The sequence below is a fragment of the Gallus gallus genome, chromosome 3 (genome assembly GCF_016699485.2).
Source record: "Gallus gallus isolate bGalGal1 chromosome 3, bGalGal1.mat.broiler.GRCg7b, whole genome shotgun sequence".
Lineage (NCBI taxonomy): Eukaryota > Metazoa > Chordata > Aves > Galliformes > Phasianidae > Gallus > Gallus gallus.
Window position 1 is genome coordinate 35,655,991 of NC_052534.1, and position 21,765 is coordinate 35,677,755.

The following is a 21,765-nucleotide window of genomic DNA, read 5'->3' on the forward strand; positions in this document are numbered from 1 at the left end:
GGGAGTCATTGTGAACGGAGTTAAATCCAGCTGGTGAATGGCCACAAGTGGTGTTCCCCAGGTGTTGGGGTCTGTCCTGTTTAGTATCTTTATTATGACCTGAACAAGGAGATTGAGTGCACTCACAGTAACTGCAGATGACACCAAGTTTGCAGGCAGTGTTGATCCTGAGGGTAGCAAGGCCCTACAGAAGGACCTATAGACAGGCTGGATCACAGGGCTGAAGCCAATGGAATGAAGTTCAACAACACCAAGTGCTTGGTCCTGCAGTTTGGCCACTACAACCCCAGGCAGTGCTAAAGGCTTGGGGCAGAGTGTCTGGAAGACTGTGTCTAAGAAATGTTGGTGAACACTCAGCTAAACAGGAGCCAACAGAGTGTCTAGATAGCCATGAAAGCCAATGGCATCCTGTCTTGTATAAGAAATAGTGTTGCCAGCAGGAGCAGGGAGTTGGTTGCCCCCTGTACTCAGCACTGGTGTGGCTGCACCTTGAGTACTGTGTTCAGTTTTGGGCCCCTCGCTACAAGACAGACATTAAGGTCCTGGAGCGTGTCCAGAGGGGTACAACAAAGCCAATGAGGGGTCTGAAGCACAATCTTAGGGGGAGTGGCAGGGAACTGGGATTGTTTAGTCAGAGGAAGAGGAGTCTCAGGAGTGACCTTATTGCTATCTTACAAGTACCTGAAGGGAGATTGTGGTGAGGTAGGGGTCAGCCCGTTCTCCTGTGTAACTAGCAATAGGACTAAAGGGAAAGGCTTCAAGTTGCACCAGGGGAGGTTCAGGTTGGATCTTAGGAAAAATTTCTTTTCTGAAAGAGTGGTCAGGCACTGGAATGGGCTGCCCAGGGAGGTGGTTGAGTCACTGTCCCTGGGGGTAATCAAGAAATGTTTAGATGCCATATGAAGGAACATGGTTCAGTGGGTAAATATTGGTGGTAGGTGAATGGTTGGACTACGTGATCTTAGAGGTCTTTGCCAAACTTGGTGATTCTATGATTTTATGCTAAAGCAGGTATCTGTTTTTGCTTTAACCAATACTGAAATAAAGCAATTATTTTTTTTCTCAGATTGGAAATTTTATATTCTTTAATAGAAGCAAAGCAATCTCTTCATTTTTCACTTATGTGTAAGCTGGGTTTGAAAAGATTGCTTCATTTTGGTTATATTATTATAATTGGTATTGTAATGGACATTATAAAATACTTAAGTTATTATTTCATGGTGTACACATGTATAACAAAACCTTCGTTATGGTCAGTAAATTGTATTGATATAAACTTGAATGTGTATATAAACGACAACAACTAATTTTCAAATGTAGTACTAAGACTCTTGAGTGTAGACAAATTACACACTTGCCACTGGCTCACAGTGGAAGTCCTTTTATCTTTGACTATTACTGAAGTCTTACTTATTTCTGTCTTGTTTGCACAGAAAATGCAAGTGTACTAGTGGAAGGTTTGCTACAGTATAAGGGAAGTGGCTGAGGGAATTCTAAAAAGCAGTTGCCTTAGTATGTTTCTATTTTTGTAGCTCTAGCAAGGTGTTCTGTAGTACCATCTGTTCTTCTGAGAGCTTAACACAACAATTTATCAGACATCAAATTATAAACAACACTGTGCTTTGCATTATCTTTTGTAGATTAAGAAAGGAGTGATACCTGGTTATAACCTACTCAAACTGAGTCTGCTCTTACTTTTGAGATTCTTCCTGTGGGCAATAAGTAGAGGATTAAAACTGGTAGACTTATGATAGAAGAAAAATGTGTTCTGGGTCACTTAGGTGAGGCAGAGAAATAGAGGCAATGAAAAAACATTAAAATTCACAATTTAAAATGAAAGTGAAGTAATACTTCTAATCTCATTTCTGCTGCTGGTTTTGCCAGTTATCATCAAATAGATGGACAGAACCAGTAGTTTAAATGGATTAGATGCTAGCACTCTGTACAGTGTCTCTCCGTTAAGGACACAGTATTGAACAAGAAAACAAGGTTTTCCCCTTCTGACAAAGATTTCCTGGCCATTATTTCTGATGATGCTTTATGCCACTACGTTGGAGCATGGGTCACCAAAATGATTGATTTGGCACAGATAAGGTTGTAGAAATCACAGCAATATAGAGAAGAGTGTCATGAAAAAAAAGCATCTGGTTTTGACAACCTTCTAAATAGAGGTAAAAGAATAGAAATTGTTTCTATCAGTGGAAATCATCATCTGCTCTGTAGATGTCTGAGTCTTACCAGCTGAAAGTTTCTACCTCCTCAGTTTGACTGCCTGCTAGAACAGCTTACTGATTATTGATTTTTCACCATATTTGGAAATCTTGGAATAAAGTCCGATTAAAATACTATTTTTTCATTGATATCAGTGGTACCTATGATGCTTACAGCCACAGCATTAACAATCTTGTCATTTTTTAAACCTGAAAAATCATTACAGAGAATTTGCAACAGCCAGGTTTTCAGTATGAGGAATTCTTCACAGTGTTTGTCCTGCTACAGCATTTTACTCTTGCGGAGATGCTGTGCAACATTTTAAGTGCGTGATTTTTTATCCAACAGTACCAACTTCCAGTTTTCTCTTCCTGTCTTTTTTGCTCCTCTTTCTTTTAAAACTAGTCTCCTTAGTTATCCATATAAAAGAAGCTGGTGGTATTGTATTGTTCAGTTGTGGAAGGAGTGAGCGGCAACAGTTTTCGAGCATTTCATCAGCATTGCTAGTTTAATGTGTTCCCTCTCCCACTGTTTGTCCTCCCATTTATGCCAACACAGTTCTCCAGTATGCCAACACAGTTCTCCACGTGCTGAAGTCCAGTTTCACAATCAGCATGGCACGCCCACATCTGCCAGATGCTTCTTCCTTAGCAGAGAAGAAAACTGAGGTAAATCTCTTTCACAGAGGTATTTATTTAATAGCTTCATTTGATTTAATAGTTTCAGTTGCTTCATCCCCAGTTGTGTAGCCTTAACGTACAGATGGGGTAAGCTTCTTGAAAATGCAGAGGAGTTGGTTGTCTTTCTAGTATAGGTGTCAGCTCCCAGTACTTAAAATCCTTCCATTTTCAATCAGACAACATCTGCACAGCATCCACTATGTCCTTGAATGCCTTCATGAATGGGCATCACTGGAAGCAACAGTTGGGGTCTCACTGGTTCTCTTGTTTGGTTCTGTTTGTTTTTATAGTGTTGTCTGAGTATGTCTTGAGTGTTTTATCTTCAATTTTTATTTCAGTCCCTTGAAAACACTTCGAGCCTTACGAAGAGCTAAACTTACACTTTTTCTCTGGAATCCAGTGCAGATATTTAGATAAAGTGTACAAGAGGCAAGACAAAAGGAAGTAATCCTTGCTCAGTGTATCCTGTTCAGATTCTCATAGTCATCAGCTTGGAAATCTTCCATACTATAATTTATTTATTTATTGTGTGTGTGTGTGTGTGTATTTTACTTTGTTTTATCAGGGAAATTAGAAAGAGCCCTACACTAATCAAAGAAAATGCTAAAACTTTTAATGCTATTTTAATCAGGCTATTTTTTTTTCTCTTTCATCCAGAAGCAGTACATCTTGCACTGCAAAGAATCCACAGTGTTCATTATCTGGCTTAACATCTGTCACTAACAGCCTTTTTTTACCAGACACCTAAAAGAAATTACAGAAATTAATCTACATAACTCTACTACGAAATCATAAATAATTGAGTTGGAATAGCGCTTGGCCATCTGTCTGCTGAATTAGATTATTGAATCCCAAGATGGTGCTTTGAAGATATTTATGAGTAGTTTACAAATGAATCATTGTAGTGGATCAGAAGATGGTAGTTACAGGCTATACCTGAGTGATCTATGACATGGGGGACACTTGCTATTTTTGAGTTCTGAATGGTAAAGTTGAGTTTTGTTTTCTGTAACTTTGGTTCAGAAGTACTGGGATCTTAGCTGGGTTGAGGGATGTATACCAGCAATTAGAAAGCAAATAGGGTAATGAGAGGTTCAAAGGAGAGAGGAGAATGGCTTATATCTGAGAAGGAAAAGAAGAAGATACAAATTGCCAAAATTGATTCTCAAGGCAACTGTTGGCATGCTCCTGACTATACAGTATTGAGAAGACTAGATACTGGCTGTTAGAGTTCGACTGTAACAAGCAACACAAAGGATCCAGCATGTATCTAATAAACCTAGGCTATGAAAAAAATAAAAAACCTGCAGGAATTGCCATGTAGTGCGTCAGGAACCGATCGCCTCATTTAACTTCCTAACTGAGCAATCATTTCTATACCACTATCACTCCTATGTATATCTTCATTAATTTACACTTAATTCAAACAGTTGTTCACAAATCCAAATGAAATTAAAAAATATATTTTCTCTGAAGCTGCTTTCCATTGAAGTAGAAAAGAATCCCTGGATTTTTTTTAAACCTTTAAATACCATGGGAATAATTCTTTATTAAGATTGAATTAAAAATGAAATCTATGATAACGTGCTGCAGTATAAGCAAACACATTCTGAGTTGTTTTTATTTCATTTTTCACTCTGTTATTTAATTGCATCAGTTCCTCATAGTTTACCTAGTGTGCTGAAGGATAAACTTCAAAATAAGAGGTGTAAGCTTTTCAGCTGATACCCTACAAGCACAATATGTGTAGAAAAAAAGCCATTATAAAACCAAAAACATAATTCAAATTTGGAGATTCAAGTCTAAGACAAAGGGTAGAAAACTTGAGTAGTAATTACTTGAGGAAATTGTAGGAGTTTCACTATCTTGGATCTTAAATAACGTCAAAGGAATCATCAGGGAGTAGATAGGAATTAATCAAGTACACATAATATTGGTGAACTTCATATGAAACATCATTGTATAGTTTACAGACAAACTATTTCTTCTAGGGCATAGATTTATTCCTGAAATACTGCTTTGCAAATAGAGTTTCAACATGGAATGTCAGTAGAGTTGATAAAAACAGGAAATAAAAGTACAATGAGAAACAAGCATATGGAAAAATAGGTAAAGGACTGTGTCAAAGGCCTTAATGAAGTCCAAACTGACGATATCAGTGGCTCTTCCCTTCTTTAGTGATGCTGTTATACCATCATAAAAAGCAACAAGGTTGGCCAGGCAGGACCTGCCTTTGGTGAAGCCATGCTGTTTATCCCATATCAGCTCCCTGTCTTCATTGTGCTTTAGCATATTTTCTAGGAGTATCTGTTCCATGATGTTCTCTGGCACAGATATAAGGCTGTAGTTCCCTGGGTCATTCTTTCTACCCTTAAAAAATTGATGCTATATTGCCTTTTTTTCCAGTCACCAGGGACTTCACCTAACTGCCATGACTTTTCAAGTATCATTGAGAGTGGCTTGGTGACTGTGTCAGCCAATTCCCTTAGGATTCTGGATGCATCTCACTGGGACCTGATATTCACTTAAAGCAGGAAGTGCATTACTCCCCACTGCTCCCACCTTCTGAACCATCTTCTTAAGGGCAGTGTGTGAATAGCAGTCACTAGTGAAGACTGAGGCAAAAAAGTTGTTGAGTACTTTGGTCTTCTCCTTGTCTGTTGTCACTAGTCTGCCTGTATGGCTCACTAGGCGGGGATATGCCCTGCTGGACTTTCCTTTTCTGGTTGTTGTACCTATAAAAGCCTTTCAGCAACTATATCATGGTTTTCCCCTTGCACAGTGGCTTCACTTCCTCCTGTTTGTTTCCCAAACTGAAGTGGAGGCACTTCAGCTGGACAGCTGTTCTTGTCATCTTCTTGGAGGATAACTCCTTAATTCCTCAATTAAAATGTGTAGTACTTACCTTTAGTCTCTTTGTTGTTTTATGCACCTGCATAAGGTGTAGCAGGTTGAGGGTCCCCACTAGCACCTTGTCCCTCTAACTTAGCTCTGCTGTCTCACGCTTTGATACGATCAGGCTCACTATCACTCCCTTCCCCCTTCAAACCTAGTTTAAAGTTCTGTCAATGCAGCCAGACATCTTCTGGGATAGAATTCCCCCTGTGACCCAGGTGGACTCCACCTGCAGTCATTAGGCCAGGTGCTGAGTAAAATGTCCCATGGTCAACATTCTATTCCATGTCCTTCAATTTCTGTGGTAACTTAACAGAATTTAAATTAATTGTCTCTGTCTTTGTAGTCCATGTGCCCTAGGCCCAACAATTGCAAATTGTAAAGAGTAAGATAAGGAAACAAGCATTGGTACCTCATGATAGGAAAGGTGGATGATTTGCTTGTAGTCTGTCCTTCTGAAATGTGGGTTAAAGCTATTGCTTTTCTGTATTTATTTCTTGATATAGCACAGATGTATTGTCCTTTGTAGGTGAGTTGCATACACACAGCTTGGAGAACAGGCTGGCTAACATAATGAGGCATGCTTTAAACTGAAGGAATTGTGGGATGGGGTCCATAATGGCAGTGCTCATGCCATTGCAATTGACAGTGGAATGAGCTGTGACAACAGTAACAGATGTTCCTTAGCTACCTTTAATGACAAAAGCCAGAAGGCTAGCCACCTCAAGGGTGAGTATTCCTGTGTGAAATCTTGTATCATTCTAGGGATGCCTGCACCTTCTTGCCTGAAGTGCCTGTGTAGTAATGCGTGCAGCACGTGAAATAAACAATAAGACTTAGATAGCCAATGCCACTCCAGTCTTCAGAAAGGGTAAAAAGGACGGTCTGGGAAACTACAGGCCAGTCAGCTTCACCTCTGTTTCTGGAAAGGTGATGGAACAACTTGTTCTGGATACCCTCTCCAAGCAATTGGAAGAGGAGAAGGTTAACAGAAGTAGCCAACATAAATTCACCAGGAGGAAATTGCTTGACCAACTTGGTAGCTTTCTATGATGTCATCATGGGCTGGGTAGATGAAGGAAGAACATTTTTCTGTAAAAGCATACTGTGAGGAAAGATAAAGTACATGTTACGACATGATATTTTCTTACGTATGTCCTGAAAGTATATGAGAGAGAGAGCAAGAATTAAATAATACTGCTAAAGACAATCTTAGACCTGACCTGGAGCGGACAAAGCGTCTTCACTCTCAGACTGACAAATTACACTGCTTCTCAAAATGCTGTCTTTCATATACTCTTAGATACTCACTTTTTCAGCCTTAAACTTGAAATGAAAAATGTGTGAAGTTAGAATGAAAAAGGCTGAGGGGAAGGGGAATTTTTCTTTTTATTTTTGGGGAAACTGGTTTCCTCTGGAAAAAATCAAAACCGTTCAGTTATAGATGAGCACATCAGCAGTAAAAAATAAATGCACCAGTGCACTGATGAAATCCATTGTATAGCTAAGACATCAATGCAGGAAATAAAATAGTATGAAAAGATCTTTTCAGGTTTTATCTGACTGTTCTGTCAGGTGTTAAATGACTGTATCTTTCAATCAGAGTCTCCTTTTGTATTATTGCTATCTTTTATATTTCATAATTCTACTTGAGGTTTGAGACTACATAGATAAGATTCTATAGTTTATGTCTGGGGTTTTTTTTTTTTTTTTTTGGTTTTTTTTTCCTGCTTATTTGTGCTGAAAAAAAAAACACTTTGCTTCCAGAAAGACTTTTCTATTTTTTTTTTTCAAAACACTTAAGGATACTCATTAATTATTTTTTTAAAAGTCTGTGTGCAGTGTCCAAAGATGCTACAAAACTTCTGTTTATATGGAATATTTTCTTGCTGATTGCACTAACAGAATAAACTGAATAAATTTTCCATTAAGTACATTAAGATATAATGAAAGTAATTCATTAGTTGTTGAATAGCTTTCATCTATTAGTTGATTGAAAGCCTTCATTTTGTCAGTAGGGAAACCAAGCAGCTAAGTGCTGTGTATCTTCATCATTTCATGGAGATCAGTAAAGATGAAGGCATTCATCATTTTTCAAAATTTTGAGCCTGCCTTTCATAAAATCGTTTATCCAGGGACTTCTAAGCTTCTCTTCAGGCATTATTGATCCTTTAGCTCTCATTTTCTTGCCATTCCTTGATATCTGCAGATTTTTTTTTCAGAAGTACATGCTAGCAAGAGGGGTATTGCACGTGATGCCATAAGAGTGCCATTCAACTTTCTGAACCAGGAAAAAGCAGTAGAATGTCAAAGCTGGGTTGTATATAATGTCTTTTCACTGCCCTATAGAATATAAGAGATAAGGAAGTTGTTTCTCTACTCTTTTTTTTTTTTTTTTTTTTTTTTTTTAATAAAAATGAGTGTGGTAAAACTTTGGAGCAGTGAACCAGAAATCTTAACTGTTGCACTGTATCTTAGGCTGCTAATGTATCTTTATGCTGATGCTTTACGTTACAATTCAGTTGTAGCTGAACAAAATGCTTTCTGAAGCCACAGAACTCTGGAATCTGGAACAAACCCTTGGAGGTTACCTTGGTCAACCATGCTACTCAACCCAGTTATGAAATAGAGTTAGCCTGATCTGGCTACTTACTTTCATGCCTGGATAGGTTTTGAAACTCTCGAAGGATGAGGACTCCACAAACTCCCTGTTTTAGTGTTCAGTCACCCTTACGTTAAAGAAAAAACAGTCACCTGTATTTATTTACCTCACAGTCCCCATGTGTGCTCCACTGGCTTCTCATCCCAAGGTAGAGCTCCATACATTCCAAATGCTCTCTCACTTAACAGGAAACACCTCATCCTCGCCTTTCAGCCTGTCCTTCCCAAATAGAGCCTATATATATCCACTGCAGCGTTCTTGCTGTGTAAGCTGTCTCACTGGGTCTCCATTATCCCAATGAGATCAGAGCCCTGCAACTGCAAGCAGCTCTCTGATTCTTCCTCCTTATTCTCCTTACTGTATGCACTGGTGTACAGGCACTTCAGAGAAGCATCCTGTTGTGATGATTTCCCATCTAAGGTATGAAAGCTTCCTCTAAGAGCAGTCTTGTAGACACAACTTTAATTATGTGCATGCACTTTGAGAGTGCTCCTTTCATTCCTGTTAGGTTGATATGAATTCTCTGATGTCTCCATCACCCCATACCTTTTGTTTGCCAGCCTGGTCCACCAGTTCCTCACTTGATTTTTTTGATAATATTTTCCCTTTCCTGTTGGTCATAGTTTAAAGCAAAGATGCTTTTCCCCACTTTATTAAAAAATAAAAATAAAACAATCACCTATGCCTGGAAAGAATCTGAAGAGAAGCTTTGCTGTGAAAAAATTTCAATTTTCAATTTTATTAATTTAAAATGGAATTAAAAGAATTACTTGATAAAGATTTAAGTAAGATAAATGTTGACAGTAGTGTTAAGTAAAATAGTTTTCCATGTCAACTAATTAGCTGGTTATCAGAAATTTCAATTGATTTGCAGAAGGATGAGTATGTAATAAATCTATGGGAAACACATTTAAAAATGATTTTTATGTCTGCATGCTCATTCATGTGTCAGCATGCACAGCTCCATACGTTTGTTTGGAAAGAAAAATTCCAGTTTTTTCTTGTTTCACTTTATTAGTATGTGAATTCATCATAGAGCCTCTACCTTATTTTCTTCCTTCTTTCATGTATGAAATATTTTCAGTTGTGTGCACAAAAGAAACTATTAATATATATAACAGTCATCTGTCATACATCATCCTAACTGAAGCATTAAATGGTTTTTAAGGCTCTCAGAAGAAAACTGTCAGTCTCACCCTCCTATCCTTTTTACAGTGAAATTTTGAAGATACCAAGGCAGAGGAAGCATGAACTTAATTTGAATAATACATTTAAAGGTATTATAGCGTTGATTATACATCTTTAAAAACTGTGACACAGGTTTTTGCAACAGCAAAGCTGTGCTTTTATCCCAGCATGACTGACATATAGCTCAGTTAATTTTTAAAGTCTTTCATGTGCTGCAGAAGCTCAAATAGCCTTCAATTTATATTTAGTTAAATAGAAATTGCTAGTCTCACAACCTGTTTATGTATACATTTCTTTCTTTGTCCTAATTTTTTTGCTCAGTATAATTTAATTTCATATCCTTGGTTCGTGTATCATGAGAAATATTAATTTTCCTGTATTCACTTTTCTGCCTTTCATGTCTTTCACATTTGTCTCCTCACCACTTGATCATCTCTGTTTGGAATTTTTGAGTCCATGTTTTATCACTTCCAGCATGAAGCCCATTCTATTCCTTTTCTCATTCTTGCCCACCCTTCACTTTTTTTTCAGTACATCTTCTCTACCCATAAATATTAATTCTTGCTGTCTTGTGTATTCAGAAGAAGGAATGTTACTGTTGATTTACCTCCTGACAGTTGAATTTAAAATCTAGAGAAGCTGAATGTTTTATGTGCTGTCAGGTCTGCAGTCAGTGTAACAAAACCAGTGTGTATCTTTTGAGTCTATAAGCCTTGCTATATATCTGAAGTTGTGAAGGAAATTTCAAGTTAAGTACCCATTAATTATATTAATTTGAATTTTGAGGATGTCAGGCATTTTACAACTCCTGAAATGATAGTAGGTGAGCACTATGGAGATTGAGAAATAGTAATTGCTGTATTCATGTGCTTGACAAGGATGCAAAAGCAGACAGAAAGTCAGCTGCTACTTCAGTGAAGGAGCCCTTGAGGGAGGCTATGCTGTCCCGTTGCCCTCAAGAGGGACTGAGTTTGGAAAATCCCTGTGCTCAATCCTGCAGGCAAGGCCAGAGAGGGCTCAGCTCTGTATTACAATTTTTAAAAAATATGACCAGGAGGTTTATTTGGTTATGCAATGGGTTCTTATTTAGACTTGACACACCCTTTGAAGAATCTCATATTCTCCTGTGGTGAATTCAGGTGAATTTCTGTCGTGAATCTTTATTTGAAAATTTTACTCCTTTTTTTTTTTTTTAGGCATCTCATTCAAAACTCTGTGTGCCTCATCTAAAGCTTAAAAAAAAAAAAAAGAAAAATAAATTAAAAAAGCTTTCAAAACAATAGTCATTGGAACGATGAAGAATGTTGAGAATTTCTTTGCAAATAATTTGAAAATACTATGAAATACTGTTATTATTTAGATTCACTGCTTTGTTTTTGCTGCTGTAATATTAAGTGAGAAGGTGATAAGAATGAGATATATGGATTTATGATTTTCTGACATAGTTTCTGTAACAGATAATAGAAAGTGACCACACCATGCTAACAATATAATTAGTTATCTTAGAGTAAAACAACATAGAAAATGAGTTGGAAGGTAGGAAGCCTGCATTAACTTTTTCACATTCGCATGTCCTAGACTAAGTATGATGTTTTGCAGTCTAACCTATTGATGAATTTTCCATTGAATTGGTGCTTATATTTCCTTCACTGTATGGTTATCTGGGCACTTTCAAATTGCTTGGAGTAGCATGATGTGGGAATAGAACACAGCACAACTTTGATTATGGCAGCTTTGCAGCTCAAAAAGCCCACAACTCATTGTATTTCCAGTGTTATAGTCTTGAATATTGCTTTTGCCTTCAGAATCGGTTGGTTGGTTGAAAATAATTTTCTGTGCTGTGAGGTGGGTGATTCAGTTTATCCACAATAAAAACAAAAAGGCATCTGGAAAAATAGGTAGTAACTTGGTAGTAATTCAGTGGTAGTTCTTTTACTTGCCCATTACATTTGATCATAAGTAAATAATGGATTTATCGTTATAGGAAGAAATAAGAAAATATAGATTCACGGAACTGGAACCCTTTTTTAACCAACTCTGGTGTAAAGGGAGAAGTGAATCCATATTTTCTTACTCTTTTCTACTGAAAAGAGTAGACCTACCACACAAAACCTATGATAATTGGTGCTACTATGCTGTGGGATTGTTCTCTTGATGTTCTTCTTCTGTGTCTCTCTGCTTCCAAATGTGTGTGTATGAGGCATGTTATCCTTCAGTGCCAGACTTCCTCACTGATTGATAAAGAGTTATGTATGTGGCACAAACATGAGTAAACAATATTTCAGGGTAGACCTGGTGGATAGAGCACTGTCCTGAAAGCTAGTGGTATTGGAAAAGTTACATAAATTGGATAAGTTTCTGCAGCGTGGGATTGATTCTAAGCTCTAGCTCTTAAGAGGATGTAACATTCTAGTTTCATAAATGTAGCTCTTCAGTCCCATTGCTTATTTTCTTTCTCTTCTGGTTTTGCATGAGAGATTTGTTTAGTAGCTGAAACAGAAAATAATTAGCTGCAGGTTTTGATTACATATACTGGAAACTGTTTGACTCATTTTTGATTCTATTAGCCTACATAAGCTTTTTGTCCCATGGATTTGCTCTTTTTTTTTTTTGGTCTGGTGGCCTTTTATAACAGTTTATTGCTATATTTATAAAATAATAATAATTTAGGAGGTTATGTAGAAAAACATATCATATTCTAGTGCATTAACTGCAGGAAATCCAACAGGCTAGATAATACTAAAACTATTATATATAGAAATGTTTGTTAACATTATGAATTTTAGCCTAATAGGTTGAAGTGAAAAGAAAGAAAGAAAGATAAAGTATCATACAGCTGTAAATTGTCCTCAGCTCTGAGCTATTTGTTAAGCATTTGACCCTACTTACATGCTTACACTACAGCAATAACTTGCTGGAGGAAATACAAGAAGACAATCATTTTAAATTGTGGACTTGATTGATTAGGACAGGTTAGACTGGGACACGCTGATTAGAAATCATAGTGTTGATTCAGATCTTTAAACCTCCTGATATTCAACTGTAGTTGGAAAAAAAGCTTTCTGTCCTGGAGATGGGAACTAATGTTACAATTGGTGGGAAGAGGATGGGTTTGGGGGAGAAAACTGGAAAATTATTGTCAGTGCTTGGTAACCTGAAGTTACCAAAAAAGAAGTAGAACTGTATAAATAATCAACATGGTTTCTGTTTCCATTTCTCTTCAGTATTTACATACTAATATGTAACATAAATCTGGAGGTATATGAGATACTTCAGAAAATGGAAAGAAAACGTGTTTAAGCTTAAATTGAAACCTAATGTGAATCTGGTCTATATAATTTAGCTTTGGTATCAATGCCATATAGCCATGGATGCCGCGCACATTCAACACACTTCTGGAATGTTGCAGATTCTGCAGTGGGCAGCCACATTCTGCTGTGATGCATTGAACATGTTTTAGCAACTAAGCCAGGCAGCAGGGCTAAGGAGCATCTATTTAGCCACATAAAAAGCAACGCAAATGATGTGCTTTCCCAGTGTGTTTGTGGTGGGCTGCAGGAAATCTCAAGCAAGCAGAATGCCTGCTATTTTATTTTGAGACCTACTGTCACCCTACTGTGCCACAGTATGGAACTACCAGGACCTCAGTTCATTAGATTTGGATTCATTAGATTTATTAGAAATTAGTCATAATTCCTTCAACAAAATGCAGGCTTAGAGGGGAAAAACAAACAAATGAAGAAAACCTAAAGACAAATAATAGGAAAATATAGATTTTTTTTAAAGTGCAGATATTCAATTTTTCAATATAATTACATCTCAGAATGTTACATGAGTAATATGCCTTCAGGAGATAGGATCTCAAAATGAATAGTTTTAATGTAAGAAGAAATGATATAAATCATTATAACTTTAAGCGCATTTAATCTTTATTTTAATGTCAATAATGAACATGAAATCTTTGATTTTTAAAGCAATACAGCTCTCAATGAAAATGCAATAATTATTCGGAAATGTCAGAGTTTTTCAGGATTTATTCTACGAGCCAAACAGCTTCTAAGGAAAAATGAATTCATGGGGGTCCTGTAGCTTTTTCTGAAGATTATTTCTAAAATATTTTTTTTAGTATCTGCCCACTTCTATTTACAGTTCATTTTCAAAATTTAACTATTCTTCTTTTGCATTCCGTGATTTAAAAAAGAAAAAAAAAAAAAGTTTGCCTGCATCCCAATTTAACCATATATTTCTTCCATGTATTTACTGAATGTACTTAGGCTATTTCATTCTTGCTTCTTGTTCCAGTACTGCTACATGAAAATGCCTGCCCATATCCACTGTAAATGTTCATTAAAGCATCCAATCTCATTGCTGAATTGCTTGGGCCAATTGAATTATTTACCTGATTGTACCTACAGAACATGATGGCTTTTCAAGGCACGGGTTCCGTTCTTTATGCACTGTGTTACATTATGATGATGCACACTTTAGAACTGACTAGAATTTAACTTGCTAGTGTGGTACTAGCTTATGTTTAACATTATTACTTTGCTTTACCAGCAAAAAGAATAATTTGCTCTGAGTATGAGTGAGGTGTTTAGGTGGAGTAATCATCCAGGATTCAGATGCAACAGTTTTCCTTACAAACTTCTTGCTGGCACCTGGTTTAATTTTTAGTTTCTGTTGCTTCAGGATCTATCAGAAGACGTGCACTGTACTAGTCTTAAACTATTGGTTGGAAACTACAGTTTTATGATCTGATTTGGAACATTGAGTGATTGAGGTGACTAGGTTCAGGTTGAGGTGACTTGTGGGGAAGTCAACTCTGGTCATGCTAAGCTATTAGTTGATGTTGTTCCTACGTACTGAATATCATACTTATCACAGTATAATTGTGTAGTTTCTGGCTGTTGAACAGCAAACCCCATGACTTAGAGTGAATAGTGATAAGAGGAATTTTCTGTTAAAGATAGAACATTCCTTTGATCTTTTATATGGAAGATTTTGACATCTGAACTACCAACCTAGCATAAAATTTAGATCTTGAGACTAAAAACAATTGTTATTAACGGTTCCTTGGTAGCAGTAACTCATTTCATTATGTGTGCTGTTAATAAAACTCTGATTCATGGTTTCCAGTTGGTTGTACAACTTCTTCAGATGCTTCAGGGTACCCACTGGGAATACTCTGAGGGGAAAATGCGTGTAACTGGCATATGAAAGGAAAAAAAAAAACAAAAAACAAAAAAACAAAAAACAAACAAACAAAAAAAAAAACCACCACAAAGCAAACCATCACTGAGAGAAGAGCTGAATTAATCTGGTTATTTCTAATGAGCCTTCTACATCTGCAGATTTCTTGTATATTTTGTTTGTTGGGAAAGTACAGTTAAATGCACAAGTGATATTCACAACGTCCCTTCTAACCTAAGCTACTATGAAATTCTGTGATTTTCAAGTCCTTGTCAAGCACTTCATCTGCTAAATGAAACTTGCTTGTTTCCAAATACTACTGGAATCTTATCACAGTTGATATGTTTACTTCTTGTTTTTTTTTTTTCCCATCAGTTTGAAACTGAATCATATTGTACTGTTTTTGTACAGCCCCTTTAATTTTGCCTGAGTAAAAGCTAGTTGTGCAATATGTTTACTCTTTTCATCTAGAAGTAGGAATCTGCATTATTTATTTATTTATTTATTTATTTTTAACTTGGTAGAAGTAGCTACTTAAAGAGTACCTCTAATGATTATGTTTTGATTTTTTACTGTAGACTTCTCTAGAGTAGTTTCTCTGTATAGGGATACAAGGTTTCTCCAGTAAGTATCCAATCTTCTAGCAGTTATTCATCTCTTGTATATTTGGAGTGTGAGATAGTTTCTTCTGAATGCTCCCATGCACTGGTTCAGAACTGTCTCAAGAATAGTAGCACTCAGGTTGTTAAGCACTGTTAATTCTTATCCTTTAAACTTGTAAAACAGGTAAACTGGTGATAGAAAAAATGTATTTCAAAAAGATATGGAATTCTTTTGAGTGGGAACTTCACTGTTATGAAGCTTCCCTTTTTTGAGGGTAACTTTCTCTGAAATTTGGGATACAAAGTTTCTAGGACCTATATCTGAGCTACTAACTTGACCTGACTGGAATTAGTACGAAGATTCCCACTCAGTCCAGTTTCATTTGCAGTGATGGTACTTAATTATGACCACTAAGATGGAGGGAAACCATGAAAACACTTTTATTGACAGATTATTTATCCTAAGGTCAAACTTTTCTCAGTTAAATACTCTGTGGAGTTTTTTTGCTATTAAAAATTTAATAAGGCTTTCTGACCCCACAGAAAAGACCGGTAAGGCTTGTTTAAAAGTAGTCCAAACTTATAGTTGAATCCGTAAATACAGGTATTACTACAAGTATCTTCCTTTGTGTCAAGACAGAAGAAAGATAGTTTTACTGATCTGGTTTTTTTTTTTTTCTTAATTATATGATGGATGGGTAGCATTTGCCTGAAACATTATTAATTAAATTTGAGGAAGGTTAAATGAATTCTTATTGAGTCTACTGCAGCAAAGGCACCTGATTAACTCACCTTGATATACAGAAAGCATAGCTGGCAAAGTAAGAAAATACCATTATCTAGGATGTGCTCAATAGGCCTAAGGGAGAAACACATGAGTATAAAATATCTTAGGTGGAAAAAGTCATTCAAGCAATTTGTAATTCAGAAACAGGAACAATGTAACTTTGGACTCCAGTAAATGTAAAGACTTTATGGCAAGCTAGGAAAAAGCATATTCACCAAGATCTCATATAATTATATGGATAGATTTGTAATGATATATTTATCTTTCATGGGTTTATGTGTTCTGCTAGATTATAAAGTTATTTTTATGTTTGTCATACTTTAAATACTTTCAAAACATGCGAATGCCCCATGAGGCCTTCTGAGATCATGGTTATGGATTGGAGAACTAGAGATTCTTCCTCTGTTTGCTAGGTCACTCAAAGCTGTAAATCCCTTACTTCAGCTAAGGGATAACACCCCACTTGGCACAACCACAGTCAGCTATATCATCCTGGCTCCCACTTGTCCTTAGCAGGATGAGCAGTTAGATACTGTGCAAGAACTACTGAATGTCAAATCATACTGATTACGTGAAAGAGTTTAAAATGTGTTACATTCATTTGAAATGCCATTGTCTGGAAAACTGAGCAAAAGGTAAGGAAGATAAACTCTTCAGGTTAACCAGATATCTCTCAACTAATGTTGTGAATTATTATGTCTTGATAGAAAGGTATATAAGGCATACATGCTTTCATTGTGCACTCACCTTCTTCATAGTAGTCTTAATGTTATAGGTTTATGTCAAAACCTCATTTTTTGTTTTTGCTCAACAGAGTCCTAATCTGCTTAATCTTTCCTCCTTCAAAAACTAGTCTGTACCTCCTTTCCATTTCTGTACCTGTAGGATTTACCTTTTTGAGAAGGATGGGGTTGCTGCCAAGTGAGTGCATAATGAAAATGTGGTTGCTCTGAAAGTAATCTCTCATATTTGTTTCCATGGCAACTACAACAAATACAAAGAGCACAATAACATTACTTGATAGAGCAAAGTTAGATAGTTGCAATGTAGCAGTCAGAGCTGATGGTTTGTTGGGATCCCAGGAAATCCCGAAAAATCAGAGTGCACATCACCTGCTGAGGGCTGCATCTTGAACTTCTTCTTCGATGGAGAATTCACATGTAACCATTCCATTGACAGCTGTTTTGACTATGGCTCATAGTTGTGACACCATTATCTTTGCATCTCATGACTGGTAATGATGTGATAGAGGAAACTGCCACCTTTAGCCTTGTATTGATTCAGTAGCTCCCAACCAGTTTACATATGGTGTTCTTTCTGTTCTTGCACAATCATCTGTGAGACTCACCCGATACAAACTTTGTGATATTCCAATGTTGCCATCATTGTTTCCAGTGTATTGAAGCCAATATCCTGCTCCATATATAGTATCCTGGTTGTAATCTGCTGATTTGCACAGATGAGATGATCGAAGTGCTCTTCGTTTTTGGGGCGACAGCTGTGCATGGCTGTCCAGAATATTGCTTGTCTTTCATGACGCAGTTGCCACTGCTGAAACACACTACCCACCACCTCACTGTGCTAACAGCCACTGTTGCTCTTCAAAAGCATTCAGCAAGTGTCAATTAATTTAGCATGTGTAATTTTGTCTGCATGGAGGAATTCAGTTCCACACCTTTGCTTCATACACACTTCCATGTCGGACACCATTGTGTCAGACTGCCCCACTGCTGCCATCTGTCGCACAGCAACAGCTGTGGAATATTGCTGGGAAGGAATATTGATGGGAACCTCTACTGTCATACCACCACCATCTGCCTCTGACATTGTGGGCAAACATAATAACACAGGAGGCATTATTTTTCAAGCTGCCCTCATATGTATATATCCTACCAATAGATTCTGTTTTGCTCTCAGTGCATTTTGTGTCATTCCTTTATGTTTGGTCTGCATTTTTTGACAGAGTTCATGCTTAAAGAAGTAATTACGATGACTCTTTGCTGAGAAATGATAACTTATTTAGGACTCCATCACCCATCAGTCCTTTACCAGCTTAGGTAGCTAATGAAATGTACTCCAGCCCACAAGAGGCACAGTGCGAGTCTCAGGTGGAGTGCTGAAATGAGTAACTCTACTCGACTGTAGGACTTCCATTTCCAGGATAGCTAAAATTTTGATGCTCTCTTCATTATATATGTGGTTTATAAACTGTCAATTATGTGAATCCCTCAAATGTATACTTGCAACAGTTTGGAAATTATTTTGATGGGCAGCTCTTTCACTTGTAAGAACACATTCAGTGCAGTCTGTGAAATGGAAAGGTCTTGAAGTAATGTCCTTACAGGTGGATTGCTAGTTTATGTCAGTCTGTTATCAACTTCATGTTGCTTACATCTTACTTTGCTTTCATTACTCAAAAATGTATAATGTTTTCAATCAGTAGAGATGTGTTTTGTTTTTCTTCTGATTTTATGAAATATAGACATTTAAAGTGTTTTGAAGGAGTGGACAGCCTCCAGTTAAAAACATTGTGTAGATACGTCTGAAGTGACAAAACATCAATAAAAATGTTCCCATTATGGAAATGATCTATATCATTTCTTCCCATACTTATCACTAAAAGCTCTGTCTAAATGGATAGATTTTAGAAGAAATTAAAAGCAATTTGGCTACGTCAAGCAATATATGATAACTCTTGAGCTGAAAGTGCCTGGTCTATTCTTGCAGACAAACCTCCTGGTCATCTACTCTAGGGACTGTTAGCTGTGTCCAGTATATTTAAAGTACTCTGCCACCTGCTTGTAAAGAATCAAGCATTGATTTATACTGAATTAAATAAATTTGTCATTTAGTCAGTCATTAACTTTGACCATAGGCTTCAGTCCTGCAAACACCAGTGGTGCACATAAAAGTGCACGGCTCCATTTCATTCATTAAACTGGTAGCTCAGTGACGGTTCAGTATCCATCCATTGAGTAGATAAACTTCAGTATTGTGCTATTTTGCCCTGTAGTAAAAATCTATTGGAAAACAAAGCTCACTTTGTTCCTGTACATTGATTTGGATTTGAGTTCATTAGTTGAGTGATAGTGGAAAGCAAAATCCCTATCTCCATGTGCAGTGTACTCTGTTATTCCAGCTTATACCTCCAGGAGACATCATCGTCATCAACAGGTTTTCTCTAGACCAGTTTGACACAGTAAGAAGTTAAGTGTTTGGCTTGTTTGCACAGAAAATAGAATGTGCAGGACTGCAAGTCTGCTGAGGGGACAAACAGTGTGCCTTCTATCCTCTGGTAACAGAGTCCTTCCTGAAGTGTGAAATTTTCCTTGTACTGCAAAATCACTGATTTTGGGATAGATGTTGATACTCTTTTATGTGAATGTTCAGTGCACTCCACCGATTGGGTTCAATATACATGTTTTCTATTTGGGAGGCTAAATTATTCTGTGTGATGAGTATTACTTAATTTGACACTCGTTGTCCACCCCTGTTTCCCCATGGATGTTTTCTTGGTGATGTAAGTTGCTGTGTTTCCATAAGCTTGTACTAGGTTGCAAGAGGACAGTTTACAAGATACGAGCTGGAATATTCTTGTATATCATTTGCAGTGATAAAAGTAGCAATTTTGTCATGTGTTCTTCTCACCATAGAAAATACCCAGAATGAGCCTGTACTTCTGGCAAAACCAAATTTGGCTAAAAAGTAACATTCCTCACAAATGCACAAATTATTAGGTTGCTTTAATCCTGAGATTATTTGGATTTTGAACTCAAACAAATCCATTTTCAGTTTTTGGTTTTAAATTATAGTGTGTCTGATTTTAGTCTTATTCTATGCTCATTATATACACGGAGAGAATGTAATAGAATGTGAATACTGGAATTGGTTTCTAACAAAAGAATATCTCCTTTCCTAATTGTCTATCATGTAGACTAAACAAATGGTTTTATAGCCATCATTCACACATTTCAGAACTCATTTCAAATCTGTTAATGATTGCTGCCCTACTTTCTTCTGTGTCACAAGCATGATTTGACAATAAAGACAATATTTCTAATCAAAAGGAATATGACTGCAAAGAAAAATAAAACGTAGATTCAGTAAATGTCAAACTGACTAAATTGGACCAGCACAGAACATTCAGACCTGATTTGCTTTTAAGTGTCAAAATTATAAGAATTCAAAAGCTAGTGTTTTGATGGCAAAATAGACTAAAAACCGAAAATAGTTTCTTTTTTTTCCTAAGGCAATTAAAATATGATTGGATTTTCCTTAATGCCATAACATGAACTCATAAAAGAAGTTCCTTTTTTTTTTTTTAAAAAAAAAAGATATTAAAAAAATATATATATATGACAGAAGGAGATAGTTCATTTTAATCTCTTTAATTTTTTTCCAGCAACCAGAAGAGTCCTACAGCTGATGTAATCGCTACATACATTGAAAGGAAGTATCACAAAATGTGTTTTTCTTTTGCTGATTATACTGTGACCAGACAAAATCTGAACTAGAAAATATTATATTAGAATGGAGTTCTTTTTCACAAAGTGCAAGAAAATACTCATCTCGGTGCCAGCCTCTATGTTTTGTCAGCCTACCACCTTTTAACATTAGGTTAATGGACTAGGTACTAGGTACTTCCAGTTTTTCTCAAAAAACTTCAACCTTCACATTTGTCAAGTATTTAATGCTTTGATGAATAAAGCTTTATTGAAATAGCTCCTGAACTGCCACAGGGTAGAGGATCCTTGTGAAAATATGGCAATGTAGAGTGAGAAAAATAATATTTATTTTATGAATGGATAAAGAAGGTCAGGTCTTTTGGAAATCATGTACATTGAATATGTACCTAATTGAAGAAATGAAGCCAAGTCAATAGCTGTGTATGTCTGTGAGGTAACTACATGAGATGAAATTTAGAAGCTTTACTGGAGTTCATCAGACTGGCTCTACTGAACTTTTTCAGAGATTCATTTTAAGAACGCTTCTAGGAAAATTGCTGTGATAAGACTGTATGGCTAACTAGGCTTCTTAACAAGGAATTTTCATTTCTGTTTTGTCTATTCATTGTGTAGAATTAAAATCCTTGTCAATACTCTGACTTTTTTTCCAAGTAACTGTTAAGAGAAACAAAGGGCTACATTCAGTCAATCAGGATTTTAGTAATTTTTAGGGGAGTACCAGAAATTTATGGATACCATGAAAACACTTAGTCAGTCGTGCGATAATTGGATTTTAATGAAACCTTAATTACATCTTAGAATTAGGCAGATATATCTAAAATCCTGTACTGAAAAAAATCTCTGGAAATGTTGAGAAATTATAAATCAAATAATGGCAATTTTGGCATTCTTTGAAAAATACCTTTAATACTTTGATTATACCATTGATTAATAGAAGACAGAAATTATGTCAAAATGAAAAAATTCTGACTTGAACTGTTTGTTTTCATAGTTTTATTTCTTATCAAGTGCTGACATTTTTTTCCCATTCGGATTAAAATAAATTTCTAAACCGTAAAAAGCTTTTGCAAAATAGAAGTAAAGC

The 21,765-nt window shown here is 36.4% G+C and overlaps 1 protein-coding gene across 24 annotated transcripts in view; it reads left to right on the forward strand.

Moving 5' to 3' along the window:
• Positions 1 to 21,765, forward strand: part of RGS7 (regulator of G protein signaling 7) — a 258,096-nt gene that overhangs the window by 94,826 nt on the left and 141,505 nt on the right. The window contains exon 1 of one of the 24 annotated variants that reach the window (XM_040696776.2): positions 2,761 to 2,879. The exons of 22 other annotated variants lie outside the window; for them this stretch is intronic. In XM_040696776.2, coding sequence (XP_040552710.1) covers positions 2,826 to 2,879 — 54 coding nt within the window. In that variant the 5' untranslated portion in view covers positions 2,761 to 2,825. Of the gene's footprint in view, positions 1 to 2,760; positions 2,880 to 21,765 lie in introns of those variants that run through there. One more of the 24 variants, XM_040696772.2, reaches the window with a different exon arrangement.